This window comes from Aotus nancymaae, unplaced genomic scaffold (assembly GCF_030222135.1).
Source record: "Aotus nancymaae isolate 86718 unplaced genomic scaffold, 86718_ANA_hifiasm-v0.15.2.pri h1tg000108l, whole genome shotgun sequence".
NCBI lineage: Eukaryota > Metazoa > Chordata > Mammalia > Primates > Aotidae > Aotus > Aotus nancymaae.
Window position 1 is genome coordinate 745,277 of NW_026988523.1, and position 18,328 is coordinate 763,604.

An 18,328-nucleotide genomic window follows, 5' to 3' on the forward strand; every position below is an offset into this window, starting at 1 on the left:
CTGATCCAAAGCAAATAACTTAGTGTAGTGGTTAAGAGTCCAGTCCCTTGCCTGTGTTTGAATTTTAGCTCTAATACTTAATAGTGGTGTGACACTGGGCAAGTTACTTGACATCTCTAATGCCTCAATCTTCCCATCCTAGATAATTGGGATAAAGAGTTTCTACCTCCCAGGGTATTGTAAGGATTTGTTTTTTAAAGTGATACATGTGAGTTTGCTGAGGTCAAAGTAGTGTCTTACACATTTTCCTATCTTTAGCACCTAGTAAGTTAATGGCAGAATGCAGATGTTTACAACTTTTTATTGAATAAATGACCACATTAATTTTACAAATAATCCTAACATATACAACTGTATATTAACTATTTTTCTCCAACAAATATGAACACCTGCTATGCCCAGGCATCGTGCTAGGCACTGGGGACACAGTTGGAAACATAAATATCTCATTAGGAGGAAAAATGAAACTTTGATAGTCTATTTTAAGCTATTTTTGTTCTCACAGAACTACCCTTCCTTAAATAAAAATCCTTTCCATGAAAATTTCCTTTTATAGAAGTGAAACAGTAAAGAATGCATAACACAGACACTAGCTTCAATGACTTTCCGAAGGTCATATTAATTTACTTTTTGAACCAAAGAGCAAAATTAGGATTAAATAGAAGATAGGAAATTAAATAAGGCTATTTGAGTTCTTTTTCTTAGCGGAGATGATTTCAAATTTGTGTCCCCCAGAGAAGGGGCATGTACTTAGCTATTTCCAATAAGGTTGACGATTCTGAGACTTCTTTATAGTAATGCTGGTGAATATAACTTAGGCCATATTTCCAGATTAACTGGTTAAATATTTCATTTCCTTAACTGTGCTGGTTGGTGTGACTGGAAATAATTGGATTACAGGGCAGTCTAATTATTTGGTTCAAACAGTCATGCACACACCCTAAGGCTTAATTACCAGGAATATATCAATCCCACCCCCAAATCGCTGGCTGTCACTGACAATAGCTTTAACTGTACTTGCACAGTTAAAGAAGTTCAACCAGCATGCTAGAACTGATGATTAAAACTTTAGCCGTTAACATAATTGCTGACTCTCACTTGGAGATCAGTTTTTTGTTTTTAAGTGAAGAACCAGCAAGTCTACCCAATTTAAACATCAATCATGTCTCTCAAGACAGAATAACTGGAGTTGATTTTTTAAAAAACTTTGCTTGCCATGAAATACACCTTTCTTTTTATTAAAAAAAAAAAAAAAAAAGCCTAGAAAAATCTTAAGGCTTTAAGAATTCGTAAAATAATTAGAACTGAGACTTTGTCCAGGGAATTTTATCATTTAAGATAAAGAAATCTCAGCAACATTATGACTAAGTTACCAAGAAAGATACTTGCAACGGGAAACCTTTCCCCAGTATCATATTTACTCTGAGAAACAAAGCAAAATAAAATTCATGATGAAGTTACAGTTGATTTCGACATTTTTATTAGTCATCCAGTTTACTGCTAGGTTTTAAAAGATGTTCCAAGGCGGGAAGAAAGGGGGCAAAGCCTCAGTAGAGGGGGTCTGTTGGTTTCGATAGGGGTAGCGGCTTTCAAGGGGCGTGAAAGCAGCAGGGAAGCGTAGGGCGGAAATTAGCGACCTAATGACACCCAGCTCCCGAGGAAGCCGGCTGGGCGTTAGAATCACGTACAGCAGAAGAGCTTTAGGGCTAATTAAAACAATCACAGGACACTCCCCCTCGCGTAAGCCAGGGTCGGGGCTCCAGCTTTTGCAGAGCCGGGGGCGGGGATTAGTTCGGATTCAAATTTAAAGCGGGAGGCAAGCGCGTGGTTCAGCAGAGCCTCGTGCCCGGCTCCTCGTGGCGGTCGTTTCCGCCCGCACCTGCCCTGAAGGCCGGAAATTACCTAGCAAGGAGCGGCATCTCCATTGTTGCCAATGTTTCAGCTGCGCGAAAAGTCAGTAGAAAGTGCGGAGCGCGGGGCACGCAGGCAGCTCGCTGCCCCTCCCCCACTCTCCCGACCGCTGTGCTCCTTGCCCTGCTTTGACAATGCCACAGGCCACTAGGGGAAGTCGGAGCGAAGCCGGGAGGGAAGCAAAGCCGGAGCAAAAGTGAGTAGTGCAAGAAGACACTAGCCCCGGCACACTGTATAGGCTGGTTACCAGCTAAAGGGAGCGCATGCGCTGGCCACACTTCAGGCGCGTGGAGAAAAGCACGCATGCGCAGAGCCGAAACGAAAAATGAACCGAAGGAGTGACTAGCAGATTGAGGGCGCTGCTTTAGCTACCGAAGGGCCACAGCGGTCCAGAGGCGCGTGCGCAGAGCGCGGGAGAGGGGTGGAGCTCTTCTGAGGGGCGCTCGCGCGCCCCCTGGCGCGCACGCGGGGAGAGGAAGGAGCCGGAGGGGGCGGAGAGGAGGGAGGAGGCAAGCAGGGCGGGAGGGGGGAGGGGAGCCAGAGCGAGGGAGGGTTTATCGACCGGGCGATTTTGGTTAAAATATTCAAAATGGCGGACGGAGGAGCAGCGAGTCAAGATGAGAGTTCAGCCGCGGCGGCAGCAGCAGCAGGTAATCATTACAGCATTTTACATATTCATATTCATACTCAACCCCGGCTCCCGCTGCCCCCCCCGCGACTTAGCATAATTTATTAGTACTCAGGATTATTATAATTAACGGTGGGGAGATGGGGGGCCGGGGAGCACGGAGCCCCCGCCGGGCGCCGAGCGGAGGGGGAAAGAGGCTCGGAGCGGCCAGGCGGAGGGGGAAGACAAGGGGCAAAGTGGGCTGCGATCCACCGCCCTCCTCCTGCCCCCGGCCCACCCCGCCGCGGCTCGCCGCCCGCCCGCCGGCACCGGCCCTCCTCCTCCTCCGCCAGCCGCCGCCACCGCCGCCGCCTCCTGGCCGCCGTGCCCGAACCCGAGCGGGTCCGCGGCGGGGCGGCGGGGCCGGAGCTGAGGGAGAGGACAATAAAGACATTTTACATATTCATAGCTGCTGGGCCGGCGGGGCGCAGTGGGGCGCAGGCGAGCGGCCGGGGCCTGGCGGGCGCGGGGTGGGGGGCGTGGAGGGGACGGAGGCGGCGGCGAGCACAATGCCGGGGAGGCGGCGGGGCCAGAGCGGACCCCGGCGGCCGGACACCCGCACGCTGCTTTCCCCGGGAGCTGGCCCGGGCGGGGGGGCGCTGCCCATTGCGGGGGGCGGCCCGCAGGGCACCCGGGAGTGCGCGCGGGGAGAGCTCCCTGCCCGTGCCCCGCCGCCACACGGGGGTCGGAGCGGGGCTGAGCCTGGGGGTCACGGCCCCAGGCACCTCGGCCGCGCCCCACTCGTCCCCGGTGTGGCGGCCTGACCCGAGCCGGGCCTGCGCTCTAGGTGGGTAGGGGTGAGCGGTTGTGGGCGCTGCGAGGCGGCCTGGGGCAGCGGGGTTGGGGAACTCGCTCAGGGGTCTGCGTCGCCCTCTGGGATGTGGACTGGGCTGGAAGGAGTCCTCGGGGCAAGTTCCTTCGGAGGGAATGTCCTCTGGGGCGGCCCGCACTCCGGGGCCGGCGGTCGGGGCTTCGCGGGCGAGTTGGGCTGGAGGTGCCTGGCGTGGTCTGACCTCCGTCTCCCTTTGCCCCTCTCTGCCGCCCCCTCCCCGCCCACGCCGTGTCCCTCTCCTCCGCCCCCCGCGCCTGACCGGGACGCACGGGGCGGGTGGCCCTCCGGGGCCTCTCGCTCCGAGGCCCCAGAAGCGCCCCTAGGCCTCCCGAGAACTTGGATGTAAAGGGCTGCCCTTCTGCCCCAGAATGGGCTGGCCTGACAAGTTGATCGCATTTTCGATTTCCTCTCCTGTTGGGAATCGGTGGGGAGTGACGGGGATCCCCCTCCCTGCTTCTGTAGTGGTGTTTTCTCGCTGGGTGCTGGGTCGTCTTTACTCTCTGCTTTGCCGAACCTCTTCTCATTTGAATAATGTCTAATTCTGGGAGGTTTATATTATTGAAATGGCCGCCTGGCTTTCCCCGCCTCTCATGTTTAGTAATTCAGACCTTTAATAACAGCCACTCACAGCCCAACGCCGTGTTTATATTTTACATTCGCCCCATGTGCTTTTGTGGTTCGATATGATTCTTTTTTTTTTTTTTCCTTGGCAATCCACGGGGCTCTGAGATCAAACCCAAGCCGTGCTGGGAAGAGAGAGAGAGAAAGCTAGGCCTTGGCTGCTCTAGCAGTCGCCTAGGCCTCATGTTCTCTGCTGCTTGATTTATTTACTAATAACCAAAATGACTCCCCCCACCAACTTCCACACATTTTCCCCTCCTCTGCGGGCAAAACAGAGTCTCTTGGGGCCTTACTAGCATTAAAACAGCTCCTAGCTAAGTATGAACTCTGATGGTTTGTTTCTCTGAAAAAGACTTTCTGATAGTTTGCAGTAGTATTGGGCCTAGGGAGGAAAATCTGTCCTGTCTTATTTTGAAGCCTATGAAATCTATTTTGGTTTCACCCAAATCACTTTGTTTTGGGGTTAGGTACCCCAGTTGCTCCCCACCCCCATATTAAATACTTCAAGGCTTTGTAAAGATCTGCAGTATTTGTGAAACGGACACATTTTTTTTTTCCTCTAGGAGTTGTGGAGTAGCTTAGTATTTTAGCAATTCCAATGAACAACGCTTTCATAATTTCTTAGTGTGGTGCTCCCTTTCTGACATCTTCATTCTAATTTAAAATGGAGCAGACGTAAATTTTGTGGCATCACTGTCATCAACTTGCTTATTTTAATTGTAGCACTACTGAAAACCAAAAATGGGGTTCTTTGAGTATTTGTGTCATGGTTAAATGAGTGAAAAGAGAAGAATAAACACAGGCATTGTGTTTACCCTGGTCTTAGAACTGGTCTCCTCCCAGCACACCTGTCCCTCTTTAAGCTGTCAGAACTGATTTTATGTTTTATCTAAACTTAAGACAGTTGGCTTGTGAGAGGCAGATTAACTTTTACTGGATTAACTTTTACAGTTTAGAGGAAACAGTAATTTTGATTTTTGGTCTTTCCTGTGGTAAAATTTTCTTACTTTATTTTATATAGGGGGGTGTGTGTGTGTGAGAGAGAGAGACACACACACACACACACACACTCTTGCTTCTCATTGGTGGATGTTTACTGCTGCCTAGTTGAGGGAAGTAGTAGAGGAGTGGGGTTTAACACTAATGTGTTAATTATGTTAAGACGTTTTGGTGAGTGGCTAGCTATATGTTTTGTGGAACATTGGTCTTCAGTTTAATTTGTAACAAAATTCTAGGTTTGATAATTTCAGATAACCGGTTCTCACCATTTTTCTTCTTTCACTCACAGTAGGCAGGTCCTGAATGCAGCAGGAAAAAAAAATCTGTAGCTTTTAAGAGAACCTTCAGGTGAATGACTGCTTCAGAGACCTGAAATATGAGGTCGGATGGAGAGAAAGCAGTAATATAATTTCATGCCTTAAATAGCATATGTTTTTGCACCGGATTCCCAAGATGTGGTCAAACTGATGATGTCATTGGACAGAGGACAAGGTGCACTTAATTTGATTTATTGTCCTGAGGTGAAGTGTAGCAGTGAAGCCTTCTCATAGGGAAACCATTTATCTCGGGACAATTTCCTTTATAGCTGCAATTTAACCGCTACTGAGGCCATAGATATTTTATACAAGATGATAAAATGTACATTGGATTTTATAAACAAAATTTCATTGTTACAGTTTTTGCAATACGGAAAAGGATGGATGTTGTTAACTGGCCTTGTATTTGGTTCACTTTTAATTCTGTTATAAAAATTCATTTCCTCAAATTTCTCAAATGGAGTATATGGGTTTTAGATCAATATAGAAGTAACCCATATAAATGCTTATTTTAGATATGTTTGTTGTGATCCCCCCAAACTCTTATAAGAAACTGTGTTTCTTAATCAGAGCATGGCTCGGGCTAATGGAGAGACCATTTGCCTTAGAACCCAGTTCAGTGAATAAAGCAGAGTTGAGAATGAGGGCTATGTATTTTTTTAGGTAGAAATGATAGTGTTGAAAATAAGGTAGAATACTTCCAGGAAAGCATGTACTTTGAAAACAGTTTTTTAAAAAATTTCAGAATTCTGTTTGGATTTATCTTAGTTTGGACAAGTTTGTTCATTTTGTCTTGATTAATTGGTGATTTTGAAAATTGTTCCATTGCAGCGTGGTGATTGCACTTAGAATTTCTGACATATTGATATATTTTCTTGTGAGACATTTCTCGTCATATTTTTAATCATTAGTTTATCTTAAGGTGATGAATAAAATTCCTTGAGAATGTGATAAATTGCTGTGCTTTATTCCTAACCCAAATTTGTGATCCAAATTTGGTAGAGTATTTCAGGTTACTTTTGAACCCACATGAGTTTATAACCTGCCTGTCTGCTTTTGCATCTGTCATGTAGCTTTCTGCACATTTCTAGGAAATCCATTGTCACTTCCCTTTTTCTTTTTTTTCCAGACAGAGTCTTGCTCTGTCGCCCAGGCTGGAGTGCAGTGGTACGATCTAGGCTCACTGCAGTCTCTACCTCCCTGGTTCAAGCAATTCTTCTGCCTCAGCCTCCTGAGTACTTGGGACTATAGGCATGCCCCATGACGCCCAGCTAATTTTTGTATTTTTAGTAGAAGTGGGGTTTCATCATGTTGGCCAGGCTGGTTTCAAACTCTTGACTCCTGACCTCGTGATCGGCCTCCTTTGGCCTCCCAAAGTGCTGGGATTACAGGCATGAGCCACGACGCCCAGCCCATTGTCACTTTAACTCTCTCACCTATTAGTTATAATGATACTTCTGAATCAGGGTCTTAAAAATTCATGTGACAGCTGACCAACTGTTTTTGAATTCTAAAGGGCTGTTCTGCTTTGAAACCATTACCGTAAACGTAATTTTTAACCTCTTCCCTCAAATTAGTTTGTAATTCCTTTCATTTTGTCATTTTCAAAATCCCAGTAGACAGGGAAAAAACAAACAGTAGATATTATTCCGGTTTAAATGAATTCAGGTGTAGTATTCTGCTGTATTTTAAATTTACTATTCTCTGCATCAATAGGTAGTATAAAGTGGAATAAATAAAATGTGTTTCATTGCTGCCTAGGTTGAAATAATTGTCAGTCTGGCATTCATTTGTTCGGGGCTCAAAATGTTACATTGCTTTTATCAAGCCACCAAAGATGTTTAATAGAGCCTTGAATATCTTAGGCAGGTGGTTCTAAAATAGCAGAAATGGACATTTGAATGTTATCTTTAAGTATTTTCTATTAAAAAATGAAATATTTGATGTGTTTCTTGAATCTGTATTGCTTGATCTTGAATTTATTTATGTCTCTTAAGTTGGTCAGTCACTTTAATGAATGTTTCCTTTGCACTTGGAAGACTGTAATATTGTGTAGTAGTGATTGCCTTGTTATCGGTTATTTTGTTTTGTTTTTAATGTTGAAACCCCGCAGTTGTAATCTTTGCATATTAATCTTCCAAGCACCATTAAAAATAACGGTGTGTGACTCATTAATTTGCCTTTATACATCAGTATTGGTTCAATTACACAGGTTTTTGTTATTAGTAAAGACTTGCTGTGAAGCCTGATTTTAAGCAGGAATGTGTTTTTCCTGGTGAAAGTGATTGCATTTGAATTTAGAACTATACAGATGATCTGTGTTTAGAGAACAGACCAAGTCATGGACAAAACATGCCCCTTTTTGGTCACCCACGTTCTTGTTTCTGATGCCTCCTTAAATGCTAAATGCCTGAACAAACGTACTTACTATTTCTTGGGCATTAGAGTTGAAAGTTGTGGATTTGATTTAGTTACATATCTGCTTTGAATTTCTGTACCCTTTTTGCATCAATTTTTTCCTTTATCATTTTTCCGGGAAACTCTTTGGGCCACCATTTTGCTTAATTCTTATTTTATTGTGTTGCTTAAATGATGTAAGTATCTTTTTGAGTGGTTGAAAGGAATAATAATTAAGGTTCACAGAGAATAGCAGTTTCCTTATGCATATTTTACTGGACATTTTTGTGCGTTATTGACATTTTATAAGTAAAGAAAATTGAATGACTATAGATTTTAATTCTTAGGAACAAATTGGTTTGTTTTATACTGAAGTATTTCTATGTATTAAACAGGTGATGAGCTCTTATAAACTGTTTCAGCAGTAATAGCAATGGAAACAAAAATAGCATGAGTGGAGCCTTGGTCTGACTTACTGTTCCATTTATAGTATATTTAGGATTTGGAATATGATAGTTTTCTTGAGTTTCAGAACCTCTGATTTGAAGATGCTCCTTGCATACAGTGCATGTGGTTATGGGGTTCTGTGTATTTTTACTATGAGGTGTGAATTTTTTGAGCATTGATATCTTTGTATACTCAGTGACTAATAGAGCTCTTTTTTTTTTTTTTTTAACCAATTAAGCAAACACTCAAAGTTTTCAGTGTTGCTTACATTTTGCTGACAGGACTAGTAATTGATTAAAAGAAGAATCAGCAAACTTCTAGATTTATCAGATTCTCTTTTATTTATTTATTTTCTCTTATTTTTGATTTTTTTTTTTTTTTTTTTTGAGAGATGGGATCTTACTATGTTGCTTAGGCTAGTCTCAGACTCCTGGGCTTAAGTCCTACTGTGGCCTCCCAAAGTGCTGGGATCACAAGCATGAGCTACATACCTGGCCCAGATTGCTTTCAAACTACTGGAAGTCCTGCATATTTAGCCAGAGGGGATACATTATAGTAATCTTTTTTAAAAAAGGCAATGTTCACATTGCACAAAGTTAAGTGTTTGTAGGAGCTTTACTAAGTCTTCAATATTGAAAGTTATAGCAAGTACAATTTTGTCATGCTATTTATTTCATAATTCATTGTAACTTTATTGCTTTTTTATATTGGAATATAGAAATGGTGTATGAAATTAAATCAGTAAAATAATAATAATGATTATGGTAGGCTTTTTCCCCCTCTCTATTGAACTCTCTCTGCAGTGGAAGATATAAACAGGAATGGCTAGAAAATGAACGATTTGTTGTATGTTAAAAGACTCATTTGTGCTTAAACATATGGTCACCTTAATGGAATTGCACTGATGCCTTAAAGGGAATATATTTTTATACGGAGAAGTGACTTAGGTGTTTTCTTGTTTTAGTACACTTATTTTAGTGGTCTCCTTAATGAACAATATAGCCTTTTTTGGCTGATTGATACTGTGGCAAGCAATATTATAATTAATCTTTAAAAATAGTTACCATCCTAGTTTATGAAAGATATCTACTATGTACCTGGTCCTGTGCCCATAGTCTTTGGGGATAACAAGGAAATATGACTGCTGTGGAGGAGTTGGTATGTTTACTTAAGCAGGAATAATGAAAAAACAATGTATGTATTTACTTATTAAAATATGTAACAGATAATGAAGATCAGAGAATTGATCAGGGTGGGCCCAAGTTTGAAAGAGCCAAAGCATCCTAGAATATATTATAGCTGGAAGATAATTTAGATATAATCTTTTCTAAAGCTTTTGCTTCACAGATGAGGAAATATTGTCACAATATAGTTCAGTGACTTGCCCAGTCACTTAACTGTTCAGTAACAGATAAGAACACAAGACTTTTGACTTTCTCCCACCTCCCAGTCTCTCTCTCTCTCTCTCTCGCTCATTGCTGCCAGTCAGAGAAGGCTTTAGGTAGAATGTGAGGCTTTTAAAACCGAGCTTTAAAAGGCAAAAAGAATTTAGAGGAATGGGAATACAGGGAAGGCCATTGCAGGGGAGATTGTGTTCAATATTGTGATGTGTAGGTAAAGAATGAGGAAGCATTTGTTCTATGTGCAGGAAAGCTGTTGGAGGATTTTGAAATAGGGACTGATGTGATAAAAGTGATGTGTTAGCAGTAATGTGGTGGTGTGCGAGATGGTATGAAATAGGAAGGGAGAGATTAGATCCATAGAAACCAGTATATAGGGGTATATGGTGTATTGACTAATTACTGTAGGTGCTACTAGAGATACAAACAATTTAAAAATTACTTGACCTCAAGAGACTTTCAATCTAATGATTTATGAAATAGATAAGCTGTGATAAAGGTGTTGAGGATATTGTCCAATCATAACAAGGAATAACGACCTTTGGGAGAAATTCTTGCCTTGTGTTTACGGTAGAAACCATTGCATTTCTGACTCTTGGGTTTGTTTTTAGTCTGTGGACACTGAATTGTCTAACTGACTTAGTTTCCTTTTCAAATCAAACTGCAGTGTTTAGGTCAAATTATTAATCTGAAAAGCACATGCATAGGCAATTACATATACAATTATCTTAGCCTCATTAGTATACCTATTTTTTGTCCACACATTTGTTTTTTATTTCTTTTATTGCTTCCACCTTTAAACGCTTTTTATCTTTTATATGGGCTCCCTTGCAACCTTTCTGGAGCAAGGCAGCTGTAAATAAAATAACGTTACCATAACCATGACATAATGATAATGTCTGTATTTTTATAGTACTTTAAAATTTATAGCCACACTCTCATTTTCATTACCTCAGTTAGTCCTTTCAGGCAAGCGTTACTATACCCATTTTATAGTTGAGTAAAATAAAACTCAGATTAAGTGACTTTCTCAAGGTCATGTGTTTTTATAAGCACTGAGTGAGGGTAATAGCAAGACTTCCAGGTTAGCTGTTATTTGGGCTGTGTCGAGGCACTTTGGGGCTCTGTTGTGGAGAGCTCTGAATCCTTTGTGTTGGCGTGAGAGTTTGGATTTCATTCACTAGACAGTGGGAAGTCACTGAATTAAAAAAAAATTTTTTTTGTTATGGACAGTGCCATGATCAGAGCCCTTAAAGTGTTTAGCAGCTAATTAGAGACAAAGAAATGATCAAGGTTTTGAGTTTAGTTTATCCAGAAAAGAGCAGTACCATAAGCAAATATAGGGGAGTTGGGAGAAGGAGCCATTTGGGGAGTAAGTCAGTGAATTCACTTAGCCGTATCATTCGAGACATGTTTGGGTGGGTCTTACTAGGTTATAGATTCCTTGTGAAAATTGAAAATTTTTTAGTGAATTAAATGATAAACATATTAATACTGGAGTTGAGATTTATGCTCATGCCCCCGTACGTGTGGACTGAGTATTGAATCTGAACATTGTAAATTCTAGATGTCTCATTTCAGCTTTGGCACTGTCTCCTGAGGTTATTTCCTTCAGCAATGTGATGTTGATAATAGTAGTGTTAAAGGGATGCTGTGGGGGTAACAAATTGATAGCAGAAGCATTTTTAAAGTAACTCTTAATAGTTTTTCTTACATGAGCACAGTAGTAAAATCAGCAATTTTATTGCTTGCGCTGCTGTAGAGAAGCAGAAGCTTTAGCAGCTGACTGATTCTGTGGGGCACCTGACTGTAGGTTGTTCATTTTTTGGTGCAGCCAGCATCTTAGGAGGAATGGACACTCCTGGTACTCTTCTGAAAGCTTTATACAATGGAGGTGTTGCATGGAAGTGAATACAGACTTGCCTTGATTTTGGGGCATTCTGTTATCTAGCCCTCACCCTTGCCTATGCATTCTTATCTTTTACTACTTCCTTAAATAGCATGACTCAACAGTTCACCAAGGAAGTTCCCTTATGGTTCACTTCTACCACAAATACAGCATATTATCAAATTTTAATTTATTAAGAAGTCTTCTTTAAATTTGAAGATCTTGGGACAGTGGCTATAATTTATCCTGAGACTTGCCTGAGCTTTTCTCCCATTACCATCCTCACAACCCTAATCCCATTTTGAGACACGTGACCTGAAAATGCACCCATCGTTTTGGTCAGGCCAGTGTGTTTGGGACGTTCTGTGAGAACCTTTACTCACACTTTTTCCTCCATTGGAAGGCCATGGTGTGCGGTGTGGTAGAGTGAAAAAAAGGTGCTGGGAGTTTGGAGACCGGCTTCTATGTCGCTAATTAGCTTTGTAACTTTAGGACTAGTTACTTTATTTTTTTTTGGATTAAATGTCTTGTGGGGGTAAGGTCCAGGTTTTTTTATTGTGTGTTTTTGTTTTCTTTTTTTTTTTTTTGAAAGAAAGAAAGAAAAAAAAATGAAGAGGAAGAGAAAGGAAGAGAGAGAGAGAGAGAGAATGGGAGTATTGCTTTCTTGCCCAGGCTAGAATGCAGTTTAGTAATGGATATTGAAAACCTCTTTTATACCAATAATTACACTTGATGTGGACAGGAAGGAATAAGGGAAGAAAATAACGAACAAGCAGCCAACCAATATTTAATTTAAACCTATGAAATGCTATGCGATTACTGAGGAGTGATTTACTTCCAATTATGTAGTCACTTTTGGAATAGGTGTGAGGTGGTAATGTATGTTTTGTGTATTTGGAGAGTTCTGTAAATGTTTATTAAGTTTACTTGTTCCGGATCTGAGTTCAAGTCCTGGATGTCCTTGTTAATTTTCTGTCTCGTTGATCTATAAAATCGTTAGCTCTTCTTGTTACATTGACCCTTTTGCCATTATATAATGTCCTTCTTTGCCTCTTTTGCTCGTTGTTGCTTTAAAGTCTACTTTATCAGAGGCGAGAATTGCATCTCCTGCTTTTTGTTTATTTGTTTATTTTTACTCTCTGATTGGTTGATAAATCTTCCTCCTTCTCTTTGTTTTGAGTCTTTGTGTATCCTTGCATGTGAGATGGGTCTGGATGCAGCATACCGATGGGTTTTGGCTTTTTATCCAATTAGAATATATATACAGGTTTAATACTGGCATTTGATGTTAGCTGGCTGTTTTGCCCATTAGTTAGTGTGAATTTTTTATTGTGTTAATGCTCTTTGCTTTTTGATATATTTTTGGAAAGGCTGATATTGGTTGTTCCTTTATATGTATAGTGCTGCTTTCAGAAGCTCTTGTAAAGCAGGCCTGGTGGTGGTGAAGTCTCTAAGTACTTGTTTGTTCGCAAAAGATTTAATTTTTCCTTTGATTATAAAGCTTAGTTTGGCTGGATAGGAAATTCTGGGTTGAAAGTTCTTTTCTTTAAGGATGTTAAATATTGGTCCCCACTCTTTTCTGGCTTGTAGGGTTTCTGCTGAGAGATCTGCTGTAAGTCTGATAGGTTTCCCTTTATGGGTAACCTGACCTTTCTCTCTGGCTGCCCTTAGTATTTTCTCCTTCATTTCAACCCTAATAAATCTGGCAATTATATGCCTTGGGGTTGGTCTTCTTGAAGAATATCTTTGTGGTGTTCTCTGTATTGCCTGGAGTTGAATATTACCCTGCCTTGCCAGGTTGGGAAAGTTTTCCTGAATGATATCCTGAAGAGTATTTTCCAACTTGGATTCATTCTCTTCGTCACATTCGGGTACACCTATCAAACGTAAATTAGGTCTTATCACATAGTCCCATATTTCCTGGAGACTTTGCTCATTCCTTTTCATCCTTTTTTCTCCAATCTTGTCTTCTCGTTTCATTTCACTGAGCTGGTTCTCGACTTCTGATATCCTTTCTTCTACTTGATCAATTCAGCTGTTTAAACTTGTGCATGCTTCGCGAAGTTCTCGTGTTGTGTTTTTCAGCTCCGTCAATTCACTTATATTCTTCTCTAAATTGTCCATTCTCGTTAACATTTCGTCAAACCTTTTTTCAAGGTTCTTAGTTTCTTTGCATTGGGTTAGAACAAGTTCTTTTAATTCACAGAAGTTTCTTATCACCCACGTTTTGAAACCTGCTTCTGTTATTGGAACACACTCGTAATCCATTAAGCCTTGTTCCGTTACTGATGAGGAATTGTGATCCCCTGTAGAGGGAGAGGCATTCTGATTTTGAGTATTCTCTGCCTTTTTACGCTGGTTTCTTCCCTTCATTATATATTTATCTGTCTGTCGTCTTTGTAATTACCGACTTTCTAACTAGGTCTCTGAGCTGACGTCCAACTTGTTGATTCCCAGCACCGAAGTCTGAGCAATCCACTGCGCCGGCCAAAATAGCGGTGTTAAGATTGATGGTGCTTTTCTGCCCGGGAATCTCCGGACTCTGCACCAAAAACTGGCGCGCTAAGGCACCAGCAAAACCACCGCGCCGGCCACAAGAGTTGCCCTGGCGACACGTGGAGCTCCTCTGCTGGGAATCTCCTGGTCCGTGGGCAACAAATATTCATCTCAAAGTGTGGCGTCCTCTCGTTCTCTGCGCTTTCACTGGGAATTGCGAGCCCGAGCTGCTAGTGATCAGCCATCTTGGATCTCTCTCCCAAACAGGTTTTTTCGACAAGTTACTTTACCATGGATTTTTTTAAATTACATTTGTAAAATAAGGATTTCAAAAAAGCCTTTGGTTTTCTTTTTTAAAGGCAAAAGTGGAGCTGTTCTGATTAAAATTGGATGTAGGAGCAAGAAAAGCATCCTCTTCCTCCTTTCCACAGTAGCCTTTGAGGCACGTTCACAGGTTCCTTAGGATTTCTGCTGGTCATGACTTGAAAACTTTTGTCTTTATTTGTCTTAAGGGACCTATCTGTCCATTTCGCTATCTCCACAAATAGCCATCTGTCAAATCTGAGCTCCTGTAGTATTTTGTTGAGTTACACAGTTCAGCACTTCATTATACACAGTCCTATTTTCTTGTCTAATTGATTATTTAAGTAAATCTTGTCCTAAGAGCCTTGAATGCAGGAACATACTGCTAGAGACAGAGTAGGCCTAGACATTTAACAAATAACGAATGCTTGGTTGTTGGAATTAGTGGTTCTCAATCTTTGTTGGGACAAGAATCACCCATGGAACTTTTTCAACATGAGAAGGCCCAGTTTCTAATACAGTAGAAGTCTGAAAATCCATACTTTAAGAAAGCTCTACACCTGAGAAAGCTCAGGTGATTTGATAACAGTAAATGATTATTTGTTGCACTTCATGATTATTTATTGCTTAACATACCTCGAATAATAGTTTTCAATTAATGCACCAGCAAGGCCCTATACTGGAAAGACAGACTGAGAATTAGGAGACTTGGATCCTTATGCTGCTTTTAGCATTAACTATAATAGCTTTCTGATCCTTAATAAATTACTTAACGTTTCCAACCCATAGGATTGCCATTGATAAAGTTATGGGCTAGGCTAGAAAAGTAGTTTTCATACCTTTTTTTCCTTTTTAAACTGGAATTATTCAAAAACATCTTTTGTGTGAAGAACAGTAAATATAACAGATATTTTGATCAGTTTGGTTTTCATCTGAGTGCCTGAGTATCTGTTAAAAATATAGAACATGATAAGCTTGGTCCTGTCCTAGCAGGAGAGCTACATTTTATGCAGTGGGTAGTACTGAAAGATAGGATTTAGATTTTAAACTTGAAGCATCCTATTAGAATGTGAATGAACAAAGGTAGGAAGCTTATCAAGAATTGTGGTACTCAGTGTGAATGAAAACTAGGTTATGATGAACCAATATGGCTGTTCCTTCTGCATTCATTTAATTCTGCAAATATTTATAGAGCTTCTGCTCCTCGTTATGTACTGAGCACTGCTGATAGAGTAATGAATAAGGTACCATCTCTGCTCTCTCAAAATGTGTATATAATCTGTTGGGGAAATCATATATTAAATAACACTGGTCGTAGTTTAATGAGTAGAATACGGGGGGATTGAAGTACTCCAGGAGCATAACATGGGGACTGCTAATCTGGACAAGAGCGAGAAGGGGGCTCTCTGAGGATATCATGTTTATACTGAGATGTGAAAGATGAATAGGAATTAATCAGTTCATGGCCTGGGAGTGAGAAGTGGAATTGAAAATGTTCTGAGCCAAGGGAACAACATCTGAGACATCCCTGAGTATACATAGGGGCATGCCTCAAGGGGGTTGTTTCACTCCAGGATTCCCCTTCCCACCCCTCCCAAACAAACACACAAATGCACGTGCTTAAGTCCTGCAGCAGGCCCTGCGGAACCTGAGTATGTGAAAAGTGTGCCTGGCCTCTGGCCCCGGGGCCCCAGAGCCCCTGTGAATATGAGCTGTTGCACCCTGTATTTTCAATTTGCATATAGTTGAAAAAAACTGATTTAAGTGGACCCACACAGTTGACACCCATGTTGTTCAAGGGTCAACTGTACAATCATAGCCCGCATAATGACTTTTCAGTCTATGGATCAATATATAGTGGCAGTCCCATAAGATTATAACAGAACTGAAACATTCCTGTCTCTTAGTGACATTGTAATGTTCCTGACCCTGTGTAGGCCTAGACTGATGTCTGTGTTTGTGTCTTGGTTGTTAACAAAAACATTTAAAAGGTAAAATTTTTAAAAAAAAATTTGAATAGAAAAAAGCTTATAGAAAGGATATAAAGAAATTTTTTGTACAGCTGTGCAATGCTTTTGAAAGTATTATTATAAGACTTAAAAAGTTTTTTAAAAATTTTAAAGCTTGTAAAGTTACAGTAGGCCAGGTGCAGTGGGTCACACCTGTAATCCCAGCACTTTGGGAGGCCGAGGCAGATCACCTGAGGTCAGGAGTTCAAGGCCAGCCTGGCCAACATGGTGAAACCCCGTCTCTATTAAAGATACAAAAATTAGCTGGGTGTGGTGTGTGGTGGTGTGCACCTGTAATCCCAGCTCCTCAGGAGGCTGAGACAGGAGAATCCCTGGAACCCAGGAAGCCGAGGTTGCAATGAGCCGAGACTGCGCTACTGTACTCCAGCCTGGGCGACAGAGTGAGACTTCATCTCAAAAAAAAAAGTTAGACTAAGTTAGCTAGTTAATTTCTTATTGAACAAAGAATTTTTTTTTCTTATAAATTTAGTGTAGTCTAAGTATATAGTGCTTTTAAAGTATACGGTAGTGTACAGTAATGCCTTAGGCCTTCACATTCAGTCACCATTCATTCATTGACTCACCCATAGCAACTTCCAGTCCTACAAGCCCATTCAGGTAAATGTCCTCTACAGGTGTACCATTTTAAAATCTTTTATATCATATTTTAAACTGTACTTTTTCTATGTTTAAATATATTTTTAAAATTATTTAATTAATGAATTTATTATTGTTAATATTATTTTTAATAGGGTCTTCCTCTGTCACCCAGGCTAGAGTGCAGTGGTACAGTCACAGCAGACTGCAGTTTCTACCTTCCACCTCAGCCTCCCGAGGAGCTGGTATCAACTGGTGCACATACCCATGCCCAGCTAATTTTTGTGCGTGGTCCTTTTATTATTTTTTTTCTGGAAAGATGGGGTTTTGCCATGTTGCCCAGTCAGGCTGGTCTTGAACTCCTGGACTCAAGCAGTCCTCTTTCTTCAGCCTCCCAAAGTGCTGGGATTACAGACGTGAGCGACTGTGCCTGGCCTAGATAGTTTTAAATACACAAATACTTAACCATTGTGTTAGGATGCCTTCAGTATAAAAATAGAATAACATGCTGTACAGGTTTGTAGTCTAGTAGCAACAGGCTGTACCATATAGCTTAGGTACGTAATAGGCTATACCATTTAGGTTTGTGTAAGTACAACCTGTGATCACACAATGATGAAATTGTGTGATGACATACCATCATTAAGTGATGCATGACTGCATGGATAATTATTGAACCTAATGAAATACACAGCACTTTCAAGGAACCAAAGTTCAGCACAGCTGGTTCAGGAAGAATGAGATTTAGCTGAAGAGCTGAAGATGATTTTCCTATTATGAGGCTATTTGCATGATCTTTGTTCTTCTTAGTGACAAGTCCACAGTGGGAAATGGTGGACGATAGTGCATACTTTTCAATAAATACATTGATTCCTAGTAACAACAGCAATAACATTTATCAAGTCTTTGTGCCAGTTATTGTGCTAAATGCTTTACATGCATTTATGTTAATTACAATCCCCTGCCCCCCGCCCCACCATGGGGGTGTGTATTGTTGTTATCCCATCTTTCAGGTTAGGAAACCAAGGCTTAGAGGCTAAGTGGCACACCTGTGTCTCTGTTTTGGTTGTGGCAGTAGGCAGTTAAGATCATTATCAGGCTCTTAACCATTAATTTCTGCTTCAAGCCAGTGGAATGATAAAGAATATATCAAGTAGAGTTGGAGGATTGCAGAATTTCCACTGTTAGGATCTGTAGATTTAACAACTGTTATTCTGAGTTTAACCTCAGTGCTTTGTACAGTTCCTAGGTCCAGACTGTATGCTCTAGAATCGATTGTGCATTCTTACCTCTGTATTGCAATTTGGAGACACAGACAATTGATTATCAGATCTAATGTTAACTTAGCTTTCAGGATTTCAGATGCTGACTATAAATGTTTTTGAAGTTGGTTGTATGCAAACTGCTGATCCTGCTAACCCACAAATTCTGAACATTTTGGGTT

The 18,328-nt window shown here is 41.2% G+C and overlaps 1 protein-coding gene across 3 annotated transcripts in view; it reads left to right on the top strand.

The window, feature by feature from the left end:
• The first annotated feature begins 1,959 nt into the window (after positions 1-1,959).
• POU2F1 (POU class 2 homeobox 1) overlaps positions 1,960-18,328 on the top strand; it is a 196,423-nt gene continuing 180,054 nt past the window's right edge. For 2 of the 3 annotated variants that reach the window (XM_064370594.1, XM_064370596.1), the window contains exon 1: positions 2,473-2,561. In XM_064370594.1, the coding sequence (XP_064226664.1) occupies positions 2,501-2,561 (61 nt within the window). In that variant the 5' untranslated portion in view covers positions 2,473-2,500. Of the gene's footprint in view, positions 2,108-2,472; positions 2,562-18,328 lie in introns of those variants that run through there. The other variant, XM_064370601.1, reaches the window with a different exon arrangement.